Raw genomic sequence first — 17,112 nt, 5'->3', positions numbered from 1 at the left:
TCTCAATCACATGTGCTTTTACAAGACATTTTATGTTGCCTATGAAATCAACACAACAAAGGAGAAAAAGTAACTTTATGACCCAATTAGCCTGTGATTTTGAAATGTCCTGCAGGCTTGAAGCTGTGCCCGTTGTCTAAACCAGTTTCCATGGACTCTTCAGTCACACACTTTGTAGACCTTAAACACATTTCATGATCGAAACACTTATGTTCTTTTATAAAAAAAGGCGGGAGGGACTTAAGCAATCACTGCAAGGAAGAGGAACGCTTCAAACAGTCCAACTGCTTGCATTATTATTGCCAAACAAGTAATTTGAATCACAGCTTTTAAAGAAATATCAAATTAAGAAAAGTGCCTGAATTTGTTTCACCCTAGCTGTTTGAGGACAGTATTCTTTGGGTTGTTTTACCTTACTTGAATGTTCGAAGTGTTTAGGAGTTTGCTTTTAAATCTGCCTATGAACCCTAAATGTGGTAAAACCTGAGCTTTTGAGCTGCCCATTAATGAAACACTTTAGTATTGTGTGTTTTTCTTTGGGGAAGTTAGAGGGGTTTATCCAAGTTTTCCAGACAAGACATCGAGATTTACTGTTAGACTTAGTGTGTGGCTTAAGCCCCCTCTGGTTTACTGGGATTTGTACGTTTTAAAGAAAAAAAAAAAAAAACCTTCAATCAAGTGTTTTGTTTACCCTCGAACTCAACTGACACCTCGGCAGCGTTTCCAGCAGATGGAAACATGGCGAGGATGTTTTTATTTTATTAGCACCATAGACTTGGAATGTGAAAGTGAGAGAGAATACAGCTCGTGTTTGGGAGGAAAAAATAAATCCACCATTCATACTATGTAAAAGCGTGTATAGATTTTTTTTTTTTTTTTGTATACATTATCAAAATCATTTTCAGCTGGACTTATGTATTGGCTGCTATGTAATTCATGAACAAAACATAGGTTAGAATTAATATTTAAAGAAAAAAAGATTGTATAGTATATTTGTTTTGTAACAAGTTTCTGTAAATAAAATAATTTATACTGCTATTTATATGAAATGATGTCTCTGCCTCTTTCCTAAAATAAAACAGCAAAGAGAAAAGCAGTTAAACAAATTTATTATATACACAATATAAGAGTCACTTTGTCAGACAAACTACAGGTTTGGGTATACCAAGAAGAACTGTGGAAGCCCCCCCCGCTTGCCGTGATGAGAAAACGTGGCCTCCGTGGTTACATGTTGATGACTCTCGACAGCTTCTGGACTCTGTTGAGCAGCAAGTCGCCCTTCTTGATGGTTTCCTGGTACTGCCAGTTTTTGCTATCAGGTCTGTGAAGGAGGACAGGAGGAGATGTTGAGTTCTGCCTTTGATTAGCGGCTTATTTGTTGAAATGTTGAGGTGTGAAGAAAGGGTAACATTACCTGTTGGTTTCCACAATCTCATTCACTTTATCGATTTTACAGTGGAGACGGCCAGCGGCTATGAATCGGGACAGTTCCCTGAGGACGGAGAGGAGGTTTGGTTTAGTTTAGTTGGCCAGAAAAAAATACCTACACTTTAAGTAAATATCATTTTGAGAAGTGTTCTTATTCAGCAAGAGTTAGATAAGAAGCTCGAGACCACTCTTTTGTCTATGTGCTAAAGTGCAGCAGCTTAGATCAGCATAAACGGGTATCATACATGGTCCTGGAAGTTTGGAAAATACTTAATTTTAAGTCATATTTTCAAAGTTAGAGAAATGCTTAAAGCCCAATATACTCATTGAAAAATGCTCCAATTTTCATCAGCGCAATCGCTAATGTACACAAAAATATTGGAAATGAAATCTTCCAGCTGTCGTATTTGTTAGTTGTCTCCACCGTGAGATGGTGGAGCATTAGATAAATGAGGAAGTAGACTGAATAAACATAGATATACTTATTTAATGGAGAATAATATTTTTCTCTAGTTGCATTTATAGTAACAGTTTTTGTGATGCCAAATGCTTCCAGGATCTGGAAAGTTTTGGTGTGAGTACCAGTGCTTGAATTTTACTCTTAAAAAGCTGAAGATCTCTGCACAAAGACGAGGGACAGGAGGAACGGCCAGTCCGACACGGGTACTCACTGGTCGATGAACTCTGTGCTGACACCGAAGGCCTCCGCCATGTAGCCCAGGGTGAGGGAGCGGTAGGACTCTAGCAGCTGGCTGTAGGCCTGGATCCTCATCTCCCTCACATAGTAGCGGTAGTGTGGCGCAAAGAGCCAGTCCTTCTTCATCTCCTGCTCCACCATGGCTGCGGCACAGAGAGAGCAGAGTCATTACTGAAGGATCGGGAAAGTACGGCGGCGTGGAGCAAGAAAAACCCTATTCTGACTAATTAAATACTGGAATATATCAAACACCAGACCTGAAAGAACTGTGAGTTTGATTTCTGTGTTTTCAAGGTCAATAAAAGATAAGGCTTCCTCACCAAGAGACTGGAAGAAGACAGAGTAGCGGCACTCGTAGAGGGAGAAAAGATACTGGCGAACAGAAGGCAGACTGTGCAGCACCTCCAAGATCTCTGCTCCCTTTATTACCTGAAGAGGAACACGTTTTGTTACAGTCATACCGCCAACTTTTTCCCTGCTTACACTCAATTCACAAAAGGAGTCACACAAGCTTCCTCAATAGTCCTACATGAGCGCACACACACGCACTAAATTCTCCTACCTTTTCGCGGAGGTCAGGCCTTTTGAGTGCGATCATGCAGACATAGACGGTGTAGGTGACGAACGTCTTGTAGTCCATGAGCTCGTAGGAGGTGAAGGTGGAGACTGTGTCGAGGAAGAGCTCAGCAGCTTGTTTGAAGTCCCTGATGGCCACACAGTACAGGCCCTGGTACACCTTCAGACGGTTCCTCCTGTCCCAGTCTCCCCCCTCCTCGATGAGGCTGCGGGGACGGGAGAGGCGCAGGTAGATGAGCACGGCAAAGATTTCGGAAACCGCTGGTGGAAACGTGTCAGTGAGAAGATATTAGAGCTTTTACCTCTTTGCTTTCTCTGAGTTGCGTGTGATGAGGTCACTGTCCATGTAGAAGAGGCCGATCCTCAACAGGTAGAAGACGATGTCTAGCCTGTGACCCAGAGCCACGGTCTTGTCGTAGGTCTTCCTGAAGGCTGTTAGGGCGCCCTCCTGTGGACACACAAGACAATGACACTCAACCTGCTACTATTCAAATGGGAGCCGACGTGTAACTACAGAAAAACACAAGATCCAAAAAAAAAGATTGTTACTAATATAAGGACTTGCTGCTCTACCATTTCAGAAAGAAGCTGTAAACCACTTCACTCTAACATCTGGTTCCTTTGGGAGGGATGTGCGGCAAATTAACAAACCTGCCGATATGCGTTATCTGGCATCCGAGAGGCTGATACTATTTTGAGTCGAGAGTGCCATTCGCTTTAATAAAAGTCAATGACAGGTGAACATGTTCGAGAGGACCTCAGTGGTACTTGGAGCCCAAAGCAGCGTTCACTTAATAGGAAAGACACCAGTGATATTTCCCTTAAAAAATATACTACTGGCACTAATACTGTTAGTAGTTTGAGTGTACAATCTGTGGACATATGCACAGGAAGGGGCTTACTTTCTACAAGCAGATATATACTGTTGTGTATACCGACGTGTTTCAACCCTGTACTTCAGTTAAGGGGGCTGAGAATGACACAGAGGCATCTTTGTAGCATGAATGATGAAGACATTTTGGGTGCGTTTGTGAGACAATTTCTCTGCTGCAATCACGCGGCTCCTCAGATGAAGAATAAACTCGGCCGAATTGAATGTCAACTCTCGGTCCGCATCCGTGTGTTAAGCTTCTCATCTCCGCCCTGAAAACTCTCCGTAACAAACGCGCTCTCTCTGGGAAGCAAATGAATTTATTAACATTTTGAGGTGAGCAACTTTCTGAGAGTGACACTGTTTTTATGTAATGAATTCTGCCTTCCGTCTGATCAGGGGAGAAATGTGCCTGTGTTAACCCTTTAAGGTCCGCACCAAGAAAAAAGTGATGGAAAAATTTATTCTTTATATATTTTATTTCCTTGGGGCACTAATTACAAAAATCTATGTTTTTTTATGAACAGACCCCACATTTTTTGAAATATTGGCCTCTACCAAACGGTTGAGATGTCGTAAGTAAAACATGTTTTCAATAAGATATAGTGAATCAAAATGTGCTCTACCATATGGTTGAGCAGAAGGTTAAAGGGTTAAGGAGACACGTAACACGGGTTTGTCTTAAAGCTGAATAGAGCCGAAAGATTAAATCGATTGGTTGTCAATTATTGAATCAGTCCCCAACTATTCATATTATTGATTTATCGGTTTGAGTCATTTCTTAAGAAAAAAAGTCAAAATTCTCTGATTCAAGCTTCTCAAGTGTGAATATTTCCTGGTTTCTTTATTCCTCTTGGACAGTAAACATAAGATCTTTTAGTTGTGGATAAAACAAGACACTTGAGGGCGTCACCTAGGGCTTTGCAAAACAGTTGGATATTTTTCACTATTTTTTGAGCCAAACGTCTAATAGATTATTTTTAAAAAATGATAACCACAACCACAACCTCAGTTGCAGTCCTATCACTGTCGATCTATCTGTACAGCATGTTGTACCAAAGAAATTCTGCACATACACTACTCACAAAAAGTTAGGGATATTCGGCTTTCAGATGAAATCTCAGGATGAACCTAAAATGCATTCTAACCTTTCCAGGTGAACTTAATGTGACCTTCTCTAAACCTTTGAATGCACATGTCCAACTGTTCAGTGTCTCAGTACTTTTTGCACAAGTTGCTGTTCTCTAACAAGAAGCTTAACAGCAACATTCACAACAGGTTTGATCCATGAATCCACCAATACATTTCCTGCTTCAGTTAGAATTGGTATTTAAACAGTCCTCCTCATCCTGCTGTTCACATTCTGACATCATGAGACCAAGACGACACCTAACAGTTGATCAGCAGCACCTCAACACTGGAGGCTTCAAACAGGAAGTCCTCAGACGGAGGTGTTCACTGAGCTTAGAGGGTCACAGAGTGTCATCAGGAGGTTGGAACAGTGATACAGAGACTGGAAGAGTCACAGAAAGGAGAGGAGTGGACGTCCTTTGGCCACGTCCCAATTTACTGAGGCACCGAAAATTTTTGTTGTGGTATACCTACCACTGTTGTTAGGTTTTCTTTCAATAAATAGTTTAAGATGAATAAAATGACCATTGCATGCTTCTACTTAAATGCCCTACTTTCATGATATAATATCACTGTAGCATTCACTTTTTTTATTTTCCATATATTTCACCTGAAAGTCGAATATCCCTCACTTTTTGTGAGTAGTGTAGGTGTTTTGAGTTACCTTGTCTCCAATTCTGATCAGATACTCCGCTTTGGCCATCATGGCGTCCCGTATCTCGCTCTCTCCCAGGTTCTTCTCCGCGTCCTCCAGCACATCATCCAGGCGCTTCAGCTCCTCCTCGTTGGCCTTCTTCATTTTGCTGAGCAGGTCCCCGTCCAGCTGCCACTTCAGATCCTTGCACAGTCCTTCGTAGTAAGGCGCCATGTCTGCAGCAGAGAGAAACCAGGAGTGTTTGACCGGAGGGCTGGATGGTGGCAGCCTGCTCAAAAAGCTACAGAGGATCTGACTCAGCTCTGTCAGCCAAGTGTGTGTGAACACATACAAGGAGTTTAAACAGCTGTCAATGGACTCACACAGATACAGACTGAATAAACGTAAACAACCCTTGACCTATTATGCACAGACACAAGTGTATATAACAACAATGTAGAAGTATTTATAGGAAAATGATGAAAAGTGTAAACAGAAGAAAGGTTTTAGGTTCATTTTAATACAAAAGAATATTACATGTCATTCATAATCTCACTCTCTACCCCATCGTCCATATTTATTTATATATATATTTCAGTAGAAGGTGGTTTAAATGAAAATATAAGGGATATAACTTGGTAATGTTACACACAGTTGAACAAACAGCCCTTAGCTTAGACTGCTTGTTAGCTAGCTGACGTTTGCTAATATAGTTAGCAAGCTAACGTGCTAATTTCCCTCTAAAATATCGTTGTGTTAAATTGATTCTTTTTCCCAGATTATAAAAGACAATTATGCACCCAATAGTAGAATGTGGGTAGAGTAAGATCAGCGCCGTGTATATAAGGACCAGGCTATTCAGGCTACATAGATGAGTCACTTGGCGTTAGTGCAGCGGTAGCGGTGCTAACTCACTGTTAGCTTTGATAGCATCCATGAGCTCCGTCTTCACTTTAGCATCCTGTCGGTGACCGTCCATCGTGAGCAGAAACTTGAGCTGTGCTATCCTCAGATCGGGGTTCTTGGGCAGACCCTCTTCCTCCAGATTCTCCAGCGGCATTTTTGAGAGCTAACTACAGAAACAAAGACACAAACTGAGGGCTTTCTTTGTGCAGACGGTGCCCACTACTCGCTCGTCAACGATGACTACGGAAAACACTGGACGGTGTTGCTTCCGGCGGAGCGACAGTCAGAGAGCGGAGGAGAGAGCGGAGGAAGTCAGGCCTTCTACTGAGCACGGCGCCGTGTGCTGCCCCCTGCAGGACCGGAGAGGAACCACACCCCCGTTACAAGCCACATGTTAACTGTATGCCATGCTAATCTTCTGTTTTTGCTACTACTCTACCAGAAATCAACATACTCAAGGTTTTATACTAAGAGAACAATTTTTTTTTTTTTTTTTTACCTGTATTATTCATACAAAAAAATATCTGAGGTCATTTCCTCAAGTCCCCAGAAAGTGCACCAGGCTTTGAAGTCAATTTTACAAACTGTGTAATTACAACAAAGGCTTCCGTCACGAGATGCCTTTGGGCCCAGAAAGACTTTTTTTCCATAGACTTGCATTGTGAAAGAGACGCCTGTAAATCAGATGAATTTTTTGAGAGTCACAACCCCCAGCGAAATGACTCGTTTTACCATCAGAATTTGATTTGTTTTGGTCAGATAACATTTGTAAAGTCCAGAAGAGCTGCACAATTCAATGATTTTTATCACTATTAAGATTAGCGGAGGGCTAGCTGGCTCTTTGGGCCCGACTGGGTACTTTTACGCCCAGGAAGTGGAACTTTTTTTGACTTAAAGCGCCACTGAGCAGCTTTAAATGAACGGAGCTCTGCCTCCAACACTGTATGCAGTTCTCCGTATACCTCCATGTGAGCAGCACCTCTCTTTCCTTTGTGCACTGCATTGTGGGTCAATAGTGTCCATCCACAGCACTGCCAAGTGTTTTTAAGGCAGCGTTGAAGGAAGTTTTGTTTCATAACCAAGATGTGATTACTTTAATGAAAGCAGCCGTATCATTTGCAGTGCCGAGTTGTGTTCATTCAAAGAAAGCATTAAAATAAACCCAGCAGGCAACAACATGAACATGGCGGCCTGCGTGCACCAGAGCACATGGTTAGCTAGCCTGCCACAGGTGAACTCGATGCTATGAAATCCCTCAGCTACACCATGTGATTGTGTTTTTACACTATAAAAACACATATTACATTCTTTTCTGCAAATCAATAACAGAGTTAACTCGCTTCACATGGTTTGCACAACCTATCACACTTTAACACTGCATTAAAGCAGTGTATAATCGTATAAAACAACTACGATCACATCGTTTGTCCTGCGCAGTGACGTCCGTCCAAACCACCGGGCAGATGAGTGACTCACACTGAAATCGCTGTCTGGGGTGACTGCTGGTCGCTTTATTTCTTGAAGTATAAAAAGTTAATGATAAGCAGCCTGAAGCAGTTGACAGAGTTCATGCAGGCTGGACATATCCACTGTAAGGTCCATGCCAGTAAGGACAGAATGGAAACTTTACTGCAACAGCTGGTAGGCTTTACTGAATTCTTCTGAGTTTGTATAATAGAAGAAAGTATATATCTCTTTTTATTAATGTATGTCTACACTTTCTCTGTTTGGGTCAATATCTTTTATAAAATTGGCAGTTTTTTTTCCTGTAAAAAAACCTGAATCATACTTTAACTCCAACAAATGTCCATTTTGAGGGAAACATGAAAGAAAACTAGGATACAGCGACATGTTGTTTTAGGAAAGCGGGATGTTTTTGAGTTTGTCCGAGCTCACTGACTCATCCGAAGCACAGTTTTAGCTGAGTCACTGCACTTCACTTTCCTGAGTTATTTTTTAAACTCTTCATTCAACACAAAAATACAGTCAACATGTTCAGGGCTGAGAAGACGTATAAAAGAGCACGATTTTTTAGCAACATATAGAATCTGTGTATAGTGCACTGAGCGTTACAGCTCATTCTTTATCAGTTTAAGAGCTTATTTTCCAAAAATGTGAGTTGTAGTTTCACAAGGTATGAAAATAAGATGGTCATTTTGAGCTTCAATATACATCGTTATAGGTTATAGGCATTTAGTATATAGTATTTAATTAGCATTTCTATGCTTTTAAGATTGGATTTCTTGGAGTTATCCTGAATGATCAGGATAAGAACATTGTTTGAAAGTGTGATATCCCATAAATATATTTGTCTCTTAAAAATATCAGTTGTTTTGTTAAAACAGATACAGTTTTCTGATCTGATATACAAATGTCGTTACTCTTGTAGACGAGGTTTCAGAAGAGGGGGATCTGCTGATGAAAGTACAAACATTTAATTTATTTGATTTAATCAATTTCATGATCATTCATGAACTTCCCCATCATTAAAGTACAGGACCGAGGTGTGACGTTAGCCTTCTAATATCCTGAAGCAGCTCTTTTATCAGTGTGCTAGAGAGAATCTGTGGGGTTTTTGTATTGTGACCTAAAACTAAACATTAAAAACTGTGTGTTGTACGGTGTCCTTGAGTGCCTTGAAAGGCGCCTATAAATAAAATGTATTATTATTATTAAAAACATCTTCCTGAGCTGAAAAAAGCAAAAACTAACTGAAAGAGAATAAAAATACACAGGAAATATGTTTAGTTTTAGTCTTTTTGGTCAAATTTGTCGACACATCCAGCCTGGGGAGGCGCCTTCAGAGTGTTGTGTTTGCCAAAATACCATTTTATAATAAATAATAAATTTATATAATATTCACAATATTATAATAAAAAAAACTAAAATTAATACTGAAACCAATATAAACTAAACATTTTAAACAATATAAACTAAAGTAGACAAGCAAACCCACTCTGGAAACTAACTGAAACTAAACTGAACTGAAAACAAAAATTAAAAATGAAACAAAAATAAAAATTAATTTCTCATTTCCCCAAAACTCTACAAATGCGATGACAAAAACAATACAGTCATAAGATCAAGGAGGTGAGAATGACTTAAAATCACAAAAAAACCCCAAAAACATTCAGCTGTTTGATGAGATGCTGGACATCAAATATCTCCATCTGATCACAGTCCCTTATCTGCTCTCCGCTCCACAGACCCACGGCAGCGCTCTGATCCTCATCATTGTTTTGGGAATTGGCGGAACCTTTCAGCACGGCTACCACATCACGGGACTGAGCTCTCCCTCACCGGTGAGAAGCACCCCTCTTCACCCTGCTGCTCGCTGATCCGCCTTTTAACTTTCCTTTAAACTTCGTCTGCAGTACATACAGCGCTTCATCAACAGCAGCTGGTACCACAGATATGAAGAGCCTCCGCCTCCGCAGACCATCACCATGATCTGGTCCCTTATTGTCTCCATGTACGCTGTCGGGGGACTCTTTGGCGCCGTCGGTGTCAGATTCATCTCAGGCATGCTGGGAAGGTGAATAAAAGAGACCTGATGCAACATTAAGCGTCATATCCTGAGAATACTTGCAGTGACTTTTTTTGTTCCCTCGTCAGAAAAAGGGCGATGATCAGCAGCAGCCTCGTTGCCATTGCTGCAGGAGGGATCATGCTGACAAGTAAAGGTGCCAAATCGTATGAAATGATTATAGTGGCGAGGATCCTGTATGGCTGCTCAGCAGGTAAGCTGAGTGACGAGCATCATACACTGAGGGATGTGTATCATGCACAGCCAACTATGATACATTAAAAACATGATGTGACTCAACACAATTTAACAAAATACCCTCCCTGGTGCACAGACATGTTTACACCTGACTGACTAACATCCTGTCATGACCCTCAGGTGTGGGTACCAGCATCCATGTGATGTACCTCGGAGAGATTTCACCCAGAACGTTAAGAGGCGTAGTGACTCTGACCTCAGCGACCTTCGCGTCGCTTGGCAAACTATCTGGACAGTTTTTTGGACTGAGGTATGGACACAACAGCCGGTTTAATTGATTCAGAGGACAGGAGAGCTCTGAATAAAAAAAGATATCAGTGAAGAAACACTGTCATGTCAACGTCTGTTTCAGACATGGTAGAATACAAACTATATATAAAACTTTGAAAAGAAAAGAAAGTAACCTCTGTATTATTACTATTATTATTATTATTATTATTATTAGTCCTCTTTGTTTTTAAGAAAAGGGGATTTAGCTGATAGGAGGCAGGCGAGTTAGAGGAGAATCTTAAAGCAAAAAAACCCTTAATATTAGGAAGTGTAAATAAAATGGGAAAAAAAACATTTGAACTAAACTGTAATATACTATTTGGTCTTTTCCAGTGAGATCCTTGGTCGTGAGGAGCTGTGGAACATCGTCCTCTGTGTCCCCACATTTTTCGCAGTCATTCAGGTCATAGCGTTGCCTTTTCTTCCTGAGTCCCCCAGATACTTATTCATAGAGAGAGGTGATGATGAGGGGTGCAAAAAAGGTAGGCATGTTTCCCCACAAGATGAGCTGATCAAAAACAACTTTAAGCACTTAAGCTTTGGTTATGTTTAAAGTAAAGGCATTTAAGGGGCAATAGAATTGATAATAGGTTTAAAATGTTGGGATGGGTTTATTATGGCATCCATGTGACACCGTTTAACCCTTTGTTCCCCTCTTAACACTACAACACCATAAAGACATCCTATTTTTATCACTCTGCATAACAATCACTCATTGAAAAACCACATTGTATTTATTTTGATGTGTTTTGGTCTCTGTGTTTCTCTTCAGCTCTCCAGAGACTGTGGGGTGAGGGAGACTACAAACAAGAGATGGATGAGATGCTGGTCGAGCAGGCGGCCATCGAGGCGGCCCCACCTAAAAGCCCTCTGCAGCTCCTGAGGGACGGGACCAACCGCTGGCAGCTTATCACCATGTCTGTCATCTACTTCTGCAACCAGCTGTCGGGCGCGTCTGCAGTGAGGACAGAACTTAAGTTTGGGGCCCGAAAAATGCCCTTATTCCATGCTGATTTCAGCAACAATGACATCGAGCCAATGCTTGTCTCCTTCCCAGATCAGTACCTTCTCTTTTGACATCTTCCTGAAGGCAGGTATACCGAGAGACAAGATCCGCTATCTCACCTTGGGTCTTGGAGTATCTGAAATCATCACCTCCGTCACCTGTGTGAGTGACTAGGTAACATCTTGGCTGTTCAGCTCAGACATTAATCTGTTAGTGATGGTTTTAAGGTCATCTTTAAGTCTTCCCACCAGAAACACAACAAGGTGTGGTAAGAAGTCTACATCATTAGCCCACAAGCTCATTCAGCAGCATCCACCTGCAGGCTCTGAGGGTGCGTTTTCCCTACGGGGAGCCAAACATGAGCCCTGTGCATATTCAACATTCGCATTAATCCTCCAGCCCATTCGAGCTGGGTGACTCAGCTGCATTTCAATGGCTGACACACAGGATGTAGAGTATGTACAGCAGGCGCTGAACATTATTGTTGGGTTTAAGAGCAAAGCGCGGATGGAGAAAACAGAAGCAGAACATTCAGCTCGGCACATTCAAAGGTTATACTGTACGAGAAATGATCTCATCATGTTTAGTGGTATGCAATTCTAATTAATGGAATTGTCATGAAGTATTTAATGGTCTAAATGCCCATAAAAGCTCTGATGTAAACTGTTAGAATGGAGCAGCAGAGCAAATGGTCAAGATGATTTGTTCCTTGTCGGTGTCACCAGTGAAATGTCTAATTTGACATGATAACTTGTCACCAACCTTTTATAAACCAATAAGAAACTTAATCATATTCTCTCCTCTCTCTCTCTCCCTCAGGGGCTGCTGCTGATTGAGCGCACAGGGAGGAGGTCATTGTTTTGGGGGGGTTATGGCATCATGTCTTCCATCTGGGTGTTGGTCACTGTCACGCTCAACGTGGGGGTAAACCTGCCAACTCTGAACACTGACACAGACATTTAGCCACGTGTGGGGTTAGAACAGGGGTCACCAACTTTTTTGAAACTGAGCGCTACTTCATGGTACTGAGTCATACAAAGAGCTACCAGTTTGTCACACTCCTCTGAAATAACAAATTAGCTCAGTTTGCCTTTAGTTATATATTATTATTAATGATTAATGATACTCATCTATGTGAAGACACTGATCACGTTAGTGATTTCTCACAATAATTACCAACAATGACTTAAGGTGGGAAACAGATAAAATCAATATTACACATTTAATTTCTATTCATCTCAGCAATTGTTTAAATTTTCAGATGATCACTTCAACAATATTTCATAGAACAAATGTCCCATTTTCACTGCCCACTGACAAAGAGCCTTTAAACACATCAACTGTGTTGAACCATGTTTGGAAAAGTTAGCAATTATGTAATGTTTAAGAAAAATCAACTTTTATATTTTTAAATAAATCTTATCACATTTTAAACTAATGAACAAATCTGCGGCATTTTTAACAAAATGATATCTGTTTACATTTCATGAACACACTTTTGAATTGAACACAATTAAAAATCAATATTTTTATTTAACGTTGCCATGACACCGCCATGTTGCCCCTGACAACATCTGGTATCTGTTTGAAATTGTGGAGCTCTAAACGAGGCTTCGGCTGCTTTTTGGGATTTTTTCTCCGGCCTGGTGAAAACAGACTGCTGCTCACCCAAAGCTGCCTTCAGCTCACGGGCTGTTTCTGCCCCTAGCTTCCCGGTGGGCAGTTAGCATGGCAGTTAGCATGGCAGTTAGCATGCTAGCTTTGTGACCCGTAGTGAAGTGTCTCTCCACATTGTGCCGCTTTGTCGTCGCCCCGCAAATGAGACACACACAGTTTTCTTTCACAGTAGTAAAAAAAAAGAACTCTTCCTCCCACTCACTGTGAAAATCATGAGCTTTCTTTCTTTTTTCTGCCATGTTTTTTGGGTTAGAAACCGCATTCAGCTCCCCATCTCCGCTGCGCCCGCTAGCTTACTCTCCACGAGCGCCAAAGTTTGGTCATGCGCACAATACTGACCTTTGAACTTTGACCTTTGAACTCGAAGAGGTCAGAGTTCACTTAAAACTATCTAAATTAATTCTTTTATTTTTAAGATATTGTCATTTTCAAATCTATATAAATGCAAGTGTGATTAAAAAAAAAATAGCAACAGAAAAAAATAAAATTTTAGACGCAGCTCACTGGTGAGTTGTGCTATTTTTAGAACAGGCCTGCGGGGGCGACGTGTTGGTGACCCCTGGGTTAGAACATGTATTTTAAAGGGTCAGTTCACCCAAATTACAAAAAAAAAATCCCACAAATTCTTATCCTCTGTGTTTAGCTTTATTAGTTTTATTTCCACAGGTCGTAGACATCCATCTCTCAGAGTTCTGCTTCTACCGAAATACAAATTTAGTTTCACAGCATCGAAAAAACAGCAACATTTCTGTCTGTGAACAACGTCCCAGTTACTCTTGACATTAACACTATGAACTGTTTCCACTGGAACTAAAAGAGTCTAATAGTCTCTGTGAACACACAAATAAACTTTCACTGACCTCCACCAGAAATGTCGTACAACAAATAATCTCAAAACCTCAGCAGATGATACTAAAACTATCTGCATGGTCTGAAGCCACTAAGGGTAAAAGAGAAAATGTGCTTTTTGTAATTACAGTGAATTGACTCTTTAATGCCATTATAAGTATGAAAATAAGTGAACTGAGCAAAACAGAAAAAATGTTTTGATATGCACATAATGCAGAACTGTCTTCACGCAGGGTTCCAGCTATTGGGTTCCATACATCACCGCTAGTTTGATCATCCTCTTCATCATCTTCTTCTCCGGAGGACCTTGTATGTGCTTCACACTTTACACACGAAAAGAAATTCAGCACATTGCATGCTTAGTTAAGTCTGTAGGAGAAGATGATTAAGTGTGGCCTCCGTCGTTCACCCAGCTGGAGCTGCATCCACTCTAAACAGTGAGGTCTTCATCCAGTCCAATCGACTGGCAGCGTTCGTCCTCCTCGGCATCCAGCGCTGGGTCATATTCGCAATGTTGGGCCTGGCCTTGCCGTTCCTTATTGTGAGTGCTACAGACATGAAAATAACACATACGATCCATACACTTGATATACTGTATATACAATTAGTACATATCAATTTTAATGTTGTATCAATGTTCATATCTTATTGTCTTATTTGATTTGATTGTTCAAGTTTGAGGTTAGGTATAGGTTTCTGATCTGTAATGCCAATAAGGCTTAATTGAATTTGAATTGAATAAAGCAACTGCAGCTTAAAGGCAACTGCAAGTCTTGGAGATAATAGGGATTTCAATAACAATATGGATTATTGGCTATCTGTTACAATATATTATTATTAAAGGAATTCTGATCCTGATTCTGATTCTGATTCTGACATTTAAATATAAAGCAGTAGTTTTCGTTGCCTGTAATTGACGTTTCTGGTAGAATTAATAGGTAGGAATATTAATGTGATGAGAAACTCAATCAATGTGTCATGAGGCTCTTTACAATGTTTTTTCCTGTGACCCAGAACGCCCTGGACTCGTATTGCTTTCTGCTGTTCGCCTGTATGTGCATGCTGGGCTTCCTTTATACCTTCTTCCTCCTGCCTGAGACCAAAGGGAAGACGCTGGTGGAGATCTCCGAGGAGTTTAAAGCCATCTCCGTCTGTGGGAAATCCTTCTTGGAGGAAAAGAGAGTGGAGACCAAGTTATGAAGCGGTGCAGATACAGAAACTACAGACTCCTGTTTCAGACTAACGGGGGAGTAATGACGACTGTGTGTGTGTGTGTGTGTGTGTGTGTGTGTGTGAATGAAAGATTGTGTGAACAAATATTGATACTTTGTGAAGCCATAAAAAACAAAATGTTTCTGCTTAATGTGCAGTATGACTGCTTTATTTTACTTCCATGACATAACAAGTAGCTATATTTACTTTGCCACTCAAATTTGGAAATGTTTCAGTTTTAAAGAGCAGATGGGAACAATTGGGATGAAAATATTTATTTATTTTGATCATTTCTGCTTACCTGTGCACTTCCAGCTAGTTAAAGTTAAGTATAAATGACACCCAGTACTACGGATATTTTTGCATTTCTTATTTAAACTTGCAAAAAGGGAGCAGTACCTGGTGCTTCCTATATCTGGTAAAACTGCACCTGTTCGTCACTAAGAGGTCACTACTTTCCTCCCTCCAGCTCTCCTGCAATAAATCATCCACTGCTCCCTTTGCTCCCTCTGGGCTCTGCTGTCTGTTCTTTGACCAAAGAAGGAAGTGAAATTAATGGAAACTGTCCCGCAAAGCCCCACAACATCGTGAAGCACAGCTCTTCCCTTTTTCTTTGTCTCTCTCAGGGCCGGCTGATTGAGCTCACAGGAAGGTGCAGACATGTCTGCGACCTCGGTGTTAATCACCATCTCGCTCACTCTGAAGTTCAACCGGTTTCTTTTGCTCTCACACCACATCCTTAAAGTGAGACTGTGAGTTTTGCTGCACAGCGGCTACAGATGGCTGTTATAGGATGATGCTAAATGCTAAACCACCACTACTGCCAGGCAGTTCTCAGTAACAGCAGCACACGTGGAGTCATGAAGTCAGCAATACTCAATGTCTTATGCTGCTCTACCTTTAACAACCTGTTTGAACTATGACAATTTTATCAATATTATGTTTTTCTGAACTGACAATGTTTTGGTCAAGTCTGCATTTGTACTACTGTACGTATCCTGCAAACAACTGAGCGGATTAAACGGACTGAGTCTGTCCCTTAACTTTCCTCCAGCAGCTTGATTGTTTTGCTCGTTCATCTTGAAATGGCGGCTGTTTTAAAAGTTAAACCTTCACACTTAAAACACATTTTGGATCACAGTTTTAACTGGAGTGTAAAGTTTTTCATGCAACAGGATTAAAATCAATGTTGAGTAAAACCTCCAACAACACCAACATTTAAAGAGAGGTTTAAATATAATCTTTCTTGATGTTAAGCCTAACTTTTTAGGTTTTGCACAGCATAATTGAAAGTTTAACTGTGATTTAATCAAACCAGAATTTAATTTCTTTCAAAATAACTGAACCAGTTTACGGTCTTCCCACACATTCCCTGGCAAATGCGTAAGCATACAAGTTGCCCTGGTTGAGAATTACTGTCCTTAAATGGACTAATTTGATTCAAATTAAGTATTTTACATGTAGTTGCCATTTCTGCTGTCTTCAGGACATCAGGTGCTGTGTACCATGAATAGCCTTGCATGCTTATATGGTATGTGTTATGCTAATGCCCCACATTGCGTCAGCATTTTCTACACTCGTGCAGCAAAGAACACACACAGAAATGCACACTGTACAGTTTCATCCCTGGGACATTTTGTTCCACTGTATCCTTGTGCCTTCCTCTTGTGTACTCCATCATTAGTGTGAATTCTGCAAACCACAGTAAGCCCTGGCCTGCGAGTCCTTCTCCTTCCCCGTTGGCTCTTTGAGTGGCTCGCTGGCTATGTCTCTATAATGATATATTTCTGAGCCTTTGAAGGTCTCCCCTTCCTTATCACCAGCCAGCAGCTGCCAGAAGCCACGGGGTCTTCATTAGCTCTTAAGCACACTCTGTCCACAGTCCAGCACTTTGGGGATGCGAGCTGTGATTGGCAGTGTCTTGGCTCGGCTGATCATCCTGTACCGATGTCCTGCTGTGCCTTGTTAACACTGGAGGAGGATTAGCTGCAGGATTAATTGGAGAAACCATCGTGAACGGTTTACTTTTGCAGACCTGGCTCGTCCCTGTATCCGATTTGTGTTCTCATTG

The 17,112-nt window shown here is 41.0% G+C and overlaps 2 protein-coding genes across 2 annotated transcripts; one reads left to right on the top strand and one right to left on the bottom strand.

Moving 5' to 3' along the window:
* Positions 1 to 1,091: 1,091 nt before the first annotated feature.
* Positions 1,092 to 6,505, bottom strand: psmd6 (proteasome 26S subunit, non-ATPase 6). The gene is made up of 8 exons (XM_070845871.1): positions 6,253 to 6,505; positions 5,368 to 5,573; positions 3,004 to 3,149; positions 2,688 to 2,907; positions 2,446 to 2,554; positions 2,100 to 2,268; positions 1,415 to 1,492; positions 1,092 to 1,321 (listed from the first exon to the last, which is right to left on the bottom strand). Exons 1-8 carry the CDS (start codon positions 6,395 to 6,397, stop codon positions 1,225 to 1,227), a joined length of 1,170 nt encoding a protein of 389 aa, XP_070701972.1. The 5' UTR covers positions 6,398 to 6,505; the 3' UTR covers positions 1,092 to 1,224.
* Positions 6,506 to 7,817: 1,312 nt separating this feature from the next.
* On the top strand, positions 7,818 to 15,268 carry slc2a9l1 (solute carrier family 2 member 9, like 1). The gene is made up of 12 exons (XM_070849533.1): positions 7,818 to 7,884; positions 9,450 to 9,545; positions 9,618 to 9,778; positions 9,859 to 9,983; positions 10,148 to 10,277; positions 10,631 to 10,779; positions 11,070 to 11,257; positions 11,355 to 11,465; positions 12,123 to 12,227; positions 14,063 to 14,138; positions 14,243 to 14,370; positions 14,844 to 15,268. Exons 1-12 carry the CDS (start codon positions 7,861 to 7,863, stop codon positions 15,027 to 15,029), a joined length of 1,479 nt encoding a protein of 492 aa, XP_070705634.1. The 5' UTR covers positions 7,818 to 7,860; the 3' UTR covers positions 15,030 to 15,268.
* Positions 15,269 to 17,112: the final 1,844 nt, after the last annotated feature.

This window comes from Pempheris klunzingeri, chromosome 2 (assembly GCF_042242105.1).
Source record: "Pempheris klunzingeri isolate RE-2024b chromosome 2, fPemKlu1.hap1, whole genome shotgun sequence".
NCBI lineage: Eukaryota > Metazoa > Chordata > Actinopteri > Acropomatiformes > Pempheridae > Pempheris > Pempheris klunzingeri.
Note: the sequence above shows the minus strand (reverse complement) of the source record. Positions and strands in the feature narration are given on the sequence as shown.

Excerpts from the sequence above, each read along its gene's own strand:
- psmd6 (XM_070845871.1), bottom strand. The coding sequence starts at position 6,397 with ATGCCGCTGGAGAATCTGGAGGAAGAGGGTCTGCCCAAGAACCCCGAT. Across the intron at positions 5,574-6,252 it reads GGATGCTATCAAAGCTAACA|ACATGGCGCCTTACTACGAA; the intron begins GTGAGTTAGCAC and ends TCTCTGCTGCAG. Across the intron at positions 2,555-2,687 it reads GGCCTGACCTCCGCGAAAAG|GTAATAAAGGGAGCAGAGAT; the intron begins GTAGGAGAATTT and ends GTTCCTCTTCAG.
- slc2a9l1 (XM_070849533.1), top strand. The coding sequence starts at position 7,861 with ATGGAAACTTTACTGCAACAGCTG. Across the intron at positions 11,466-12,122 it reads TCATCACCTCCGTCACCTGT|GGGCTGCTGCTGATTGAGCG; the intron begins GTGAGTGACTAG and ends TCTCTCCCTCAG. Across the intron at positions 12,228-14,062 it reads CTGTCACGCTCAACGTGGGG|GGTTCCAGCTATTGGGTTCC; the intron begins GTAAACCTGCCA and ends GTCTTCACGCAG.